This window comes from Bicyclus anynana, chromosome 12 (genome assembly GCF_947172395.1).
Source record: "Bicyclus anynana chromosome 12, ilBicAnyn1.1, whole genome shotgun sequence".
NCBI classification, from domain to species: Eukaryota; Metazoa; Arthropoda; class Insecta; order Lepidoptera; family Nymphalidae; genus Bicyclus; species Bicyclus anynana.
This window is the reverse complement of record NC_069094.1, coordinates 9,493,280-9,499,767: the sequence shown is the minus strand read 5'-3', so window position 1 is coordinate 9,499,767 and position 6,488 is coordinate 9,493,280. Positions and strand designations below refer to the sequence as shown.

At 33.7% G+C, this 6,488-nt stretch overlaps 1 protein-coding gene across 1 annotated transcript; it reads left to right on the top strand.

The window, feature by feature from the left end:
- Positions 1–4,145: 4,145 nt before the first annotated feature.
- On the top strand, positions 4,146–5,539 carry LOC112053710 (ommochrome-binding protein; the record flags this gene model as incomplete). Its single annotated transcript, XM_024093217.2, is given in 1 exon segment — positions 4,146–5,539. A coding segment is annotated over 1 exon segment (820 nt), but the record flags the coding sequence as incomplete, so codon positions are not given.
- Between the last annotated feature and the right edge of the window lie 949 nt (positions 5,540–6,488).

Below are 6,488 nucleotides of genomic sequence, written 5' to 3'. Positions count from 1 at the left end.
ATTTTCAAAATCGGTTAATTAGATCCATAGATTACTCAGTACAAACTTACAATCATTACATATTTATAATATATCTCCTATTTATAATATATCTCATCAAAAAAATCGAAACAGTCCGCCTGAACAGTACTTGAGGACTGTTTCGATTTTTTTGATGCGAAGTATATTAGTATGGACTAGCCAACGCCCCGCGGTTTCACTCGCGTAGTACCCGCTTTCGTAGAAATACGAAGATAAAATATAGCTTAAGAGGACCGTACTTCACCGACAACCAAGCCCTTCAAATAGAGTCACAACAGCTAGGCTGTTTGAACAGCAATTTGTAAACATTTTTTCCCTGAGGGAACTATCTCAAAACTACTTTTACTACTTCATAGTTTATAACAAAATAGATATTGATAAGTGATATTATAATCGATGAAAGCCGTGATAGCCCAATGGATATGACCTCTGCCTTCGGGAGTAGGTTTGAATCAGGTCCGAGCATGCATCTCTAACTTTTCAGTTATATGGATTATATTAAATTTAGTTCTATAATTAATCGTGAGGAAGCCTGAATTTTCTTAATTTTCTGCGTTTGTGAAGTTTGTCATTCCACTTTGGGCTAGCGTGGTTTAACCCCTCTAGAGGAGACTTGTGCTCAACAGTGAGCTGAATATGGGTTGTTAATGTTAATGATGATGATTATCACCAATATGAACCTGTTATTGCGGCAGACTACAAGACCAGGCCATTTTTCTTATAGGAGACGTGATATGGAGCTTAGACCCACCACGCTGATCCAATGCAGGTGGGCTATATCTATATCTGTACAGCTTTTCAATTTATTTGCAAAGCAATCAAAAATTAGTCGATTACATTGTAAGCCATCAGATTCGCATACCAGGTTTACAAAGTTATTTGTTAAAAACAAAAGGGTTTAGGCAATGGACTTCCAAAATCCAAATAAAACGGATTGATTCCCTTTGAAACGGATGGCGATAAATCAATCTCGTTTCACACAGGTAGAAAAGCAATTCCAAATTTATGGTCAGAACCAATTTGATTTTGATGCCATATTAAAAGAAATATAATACAACATTATACAAAATTTATACTGGCGGGTCGAGACCGTGGTGTTTACAAGTCCATTATACAGGAGGCCTATCCAGCTATGATGAATTTTTAGCAGACTCAGAAGTGTATTACAAAAATAAGAAAACCAATTTCGAACAAAGATTCACAATACTTGTCAGGACAACTTAATTAAAAAATCAAAATAAGACCCAAGAACGGCAGAGAATGACCTTGAGAGGAGTCACGCACTTGTGAACGTTGTGTGTAGGGTTAAAGACGTCTTTGATAGTTAACCAACAGTCCCCTTTTCCACTTAAGTCATTCTCCACACCTGTCCCAAGTAATCCATAAAGAATTAAACAACAAGTAATGTGGACGGCTCGAACGCAACGATACACTCAAGCCTCGGTTATATCGCAAGAAGTTCTCGCCAACTTATCGCTACCTCTCTAAATCCCTACTCTTTACGAATCAAGTCGCGCCACCTAGCGTCAGCACGAGCCAACACGAGATCGAGCGATATTATATCTGTCCTAGACTACTATTTCCAACAGAATACTAAATTCATGCCATTTTATATGAGCGACAGATTATTAGCCTCAAGCCTTCAGTAACCAGGGATGTTCTAACCACTTAGATGACGTTCAAGCAACTTTATGGGCAGTCCATCGTTCAAGGCACTGTACAAAATGTATATTTCATAAATTTTTCATTTATAAAATTTGTATTCGTCTTAATAAAGATTTCTGACGTTTACCCGTAGATCCGTTAAAAGAAATAAACGTACGTAGGAGTAGGTTTCTATCATCAGATTTGGAAATTCCCAATTCCAAAATTAAATCCAGACCATTGCCAATCTTAGTTAAATAATATTATATTGCAAAAGTAAGTACTAAATTATTTGAGGGAGGGTGATGTTAACACGTTTTCAACGTTTTTGTAAAAAATATTAAAATAAATGTAATTTTTTTTTATTTATTGTGAATTTCTGGAAAATAATACACATGCGTCTAATCAACATTTATGAAACCATTGTTTTCAACCATTGTGTTCATAACTAACTCTTACGTCGGTAAAACTATTCGGAATCATAATCCAAGCAGAGTAAACCTAAATTAATATTCTATGGGCAAGTTCACCAGTTGGCGATAACTTTTTAAATTCCATTTTTGATTTAATATTATTTTTATTATTAAATATAAGTTTTTCTTGTTAAACTAAGATTTTATTGTCCTATATCTTTACGTTCATCATAGGCACTAACGTTATCGTATAAAAGGAATAAAATAAACAAAGATAACGCTAAAAAAATATTGTTATCCGAACCGGTGAAATCCTTTATTTTTCGGATGGACGTTCGTTTTGGGATGGTGCCACAGTGTAATGACATCTAGTAATACTAATTTTGTTTTCTCACAGCAATTTCTTTATAGGTATAAGTATATAGGTCTAATATAACGAATGTTTTAATGGAATGTAAGTAATCAAGCTTCGCGCGGTGTTTTGTTTTGTAAAATCATAATTTTCCTCATAATTAGAGATAAGCAAATGAACTTATAACCAAAATCTCATCTTCATAAAAATTTTAGATCACAGATTACAAAATCTATAAAAATGTTATATATTGTTCTGTAATTACTGGGTGTTTCAGAACAATAACATGGAAAAATCTCTTTTTCCGACGAAAAGCAACGATACGTATTTTATCCCCGTATTCTCACTGGAATGGGAACTATGCGGGTGAAACCGCAGCGTTATGCTAATATTATAGGGATAGTTAGTTTTAATACATAATTATGAAAGTATTAGACAAAATAGAATCAATATTTTAACAAAATATAAATTTAAAAGACACGTTGCAGCGCTAAAAGTATTGCAAAAAATGCAAATAAAATTAAAACAAGTATTGAAAACACGTAGGTAAGCGAATATAAGAATTCTTTACACCTACAATTATTGGAATTCATTTGCATAGTCACAATATGTGGAAGGCAAAGGGAAATAACCTGACTAGGGAATTAAGGAAAAAGACAAACCACTTAAACAAATATAAAAGGAGTATAAAGCTCCATGGTTATGTATTACAAATAAGTTTTTGAGTGTATTTTGTAATATCGTAAAGTGTTTGAAAAAGGTAATGTTTTCGATTTCTTTCAAGTTATATTTGTAATACAAAATTAATATTATTAATATCACTAGAATCATTTTTTTGTGTTTTATCTTACTGGAATATCTACTCTGTGGTGGATATAGATTCTACTCTTGATGATCACAAAGGTCCCACTGGGGCGTGTTGCGAGAAATATGACCCTATAAATTACTATATTATCGGATGGACTCGGTTCTATACCGTTCGCTCGTGGTCACTTCATTATCTATATCGATATGACCCTGTAATCGAAATTGCTTTAGGTTTAAGTATAAGTACTACTAAGCAGTTCGTTTTATATATTACTAGCGACCCCCCCCGGCTTCGCACGAGTGATGTGTGACCAATATTATGATGTGTGTGATGTGTGACCATATTATGATAAGTATACCAATCTATATGTCCAATATAGATCTTTACTGCACACCCTGTGCCCGCTGACCAAGAGGGACGAAACGTACGGCCCGACAACCGTTGTGCCTCCGATTTCTAAATCACTGATAATCTAAAACTGAAAATATATCTATTTTCTGTACTTTTTATATTCATACTATAGTATATAAACCTTCATCTTGAATTTTATCAATAGCTGAAAACTGCATTAAAATCCGTTGAATAGTTTAAAAGATCTAAGCGAACATACAGCGGAAGCGTCTTATTAGCTGACTTTTAAAAAGGTGGAGGTTCTCTATTCGATGTGTATTTTTTTTTTTATTTTTTCATTACTTCGTCATTTATAAATCAATATTGAAAATTCTTTTTATGTTTTAAAGAGTATACTTCTAGATTAGTCCCATTTCAATTTCATAAAAATCGATTTAGTAAATCGTTTCTGTTTACTATACTAACTGAAATACGTCTTTGAAGTTGGTTCCATTTTTATGTTAAAAAGATTATATTATACAATGTTATGATTTTCATTTATTTTTCAGATGAAGGCGATAATTGTTCTCGCATTATTGGCTTACAGTGTAGAATCACGAAAAGTAATTGAAAAATGTGATGGTGTGATAGACGTAAATAATGCTGAAGAGGAAGTTTTAAAGAACAACATAGGAAGTCCATACCAGTTAGCAATTGATCGTGATAAAGATACGCTATTTTTTAGTTATACCCGCGAAGAGAAAGGAGAATCAATTTTTGAACTAGCATTCATTAATCTTACAAACAGTGAATTTAAAACTGTAAACGGTATTGTTGGTGGTTTCGCCAATGCTGTAGATGAAAAAAGTCACACTGTATATCTTGGTGGAGAAAACGGAATATATACATTTGACTATAAGTCTAATTTTGCTAACCATGTGGATGGTACAAATCATAGAGTTTGGCAGATGTTCTTTAAAAAATATTTGTATTACACTACGTATCCAGAAGAAGAACTTTATGTTTTAAAAAATGGCCAGACTCAAAGAGTATCTCAATTAAACAATACCAGAGCAATGCTGGTCGCTGTCGATAACTTTGGAAACATTTTCTTCTCTAACTCATCAGGACTGTACATTTATGAAGAGCAAAAAGAGAAACCTAATTCTATCACTCATATGGGTGATTACATTATTAATAGTTTCACTTCTGATGTACAAGGAAATCTATACTTCTCAACCCCAAATTCTATTTACACTATAGGATCAAACAAGTCAGTGAAACAACTGATTGTGTTAGATGATGTTTATGGATTTGCTATTGAACAAAACGGAAGCCTGATTTATTCCACTGAAGATAGTATAATACGACTTAAGTTGAATACTAAGCAATGCTGAAGATAATACGTAACACCTATTTAATATTACTTGGTTCAATAATTGTGGTATAATAAATAAACACCCATTTTGTATCTTAATATTTAAAATAAGTCTAAAGCGGTTGCCATAATGTAATTCAATTCAAGAAGTGAGATAGAAAGTAGTAACTTTAGTACGTGAGTTGAAAATAAACTCTCGATACTAAAACCCGGTCTGTAAGACTCACAAAAGCTGTACACTTGTAACAAACATAGGTACTTTATGGTTTACTGTCTACCGGTGTAGTATTAATTTTAAATCTGTGGATTACTTGATCATTTTACTGGTCCTTTTATCTATGTGTCCAAGAAACTTTAAGATTTTATAAAGCGTAATAATATTATCTCTTTCCACTCAAACGCACGTCTTAAGTGCGACAAGTTAATTCATCCTTTCGCTCACTTTATTTCATTTAGAGAGAGTTTTATGGCTCATAAAGTTAGAGCTCGTAGCAGTACCTACCATTGCTACGTGATTACAAGAGATATAAGATCTCAGTGGAGACATCATAATTCTTCTTACCTAGTTAATAATTTTCATTTTAAAAAATCAACCTATAGGTTGATTTGTTGAAGGTATACCTTCATCTCGTTCTCGTTATCAACCCATATTCGCCTCGAGTCACCTTTCAGAATGAGAGGGGTTAGGTTAGTTAGTAGGTCCACCACGCTAGCCCGCAGAGAAATAAGAAAATTATCTGGTATGCAGGTTTCCTCACGATGTTTTCGTTCACCGTTTGAGACACGTGATATTTAATTTCTTAAAATGCACACAACTGTCAAATTGGAGGTGCATGCCCCGGATCGCATTTGAACCCACTCCCTCCGGAATCGGAGGCAGAGGTCATATCCACTGGGCTATCACGGCTCCTATAAATCTATTGATAGCTAAATGTATTGCAAAACCGATGTTTAAGAAACTCGATATTAAAAAAAAATAAACAAACAATTAGCAACAAAAAAAGAAATCAATACCTTCGGTCGATCGCATTTAAAACTTAACTATGTTACTTCCAAAACAAATATTGTTGTTTATTACTGTAATAATAACCAATGGCGATGGAAATCCAATATTGAACTGTACGTAAATAAATTCTATTCTAAAAAATATACGACTATTTTCTTTACTCTGTAGCAGTTCCCAGCGTTTTGATTACGTCAGTTCTTTAAAAAACAAAGTTATATAATATAGTTGGGTTTATAAAAATACAACAAACAATTAGGTACTTCAGTCCCATACGTTTAGTGAAATTAAGCAGCATAATTTTCTCGCCGTAGAGGTATTTTTAACACAGCTGCTGTGGGGTTAAATAAAGGATAATGGGGTTAACATTTCATTTTCATTACCCCTGGAATACAATTCGCGTTCATTATTCACGGCGGGACCTTCCCGCCCAGACTGTCTCCGTCACTGATGGACGTTACTTAACTCGCCTTAGACTTCTAAACTTCTGCTGCTTTAGAATTCTCTAGGAGTTATGACGCCAACTGGATGTCAATTAA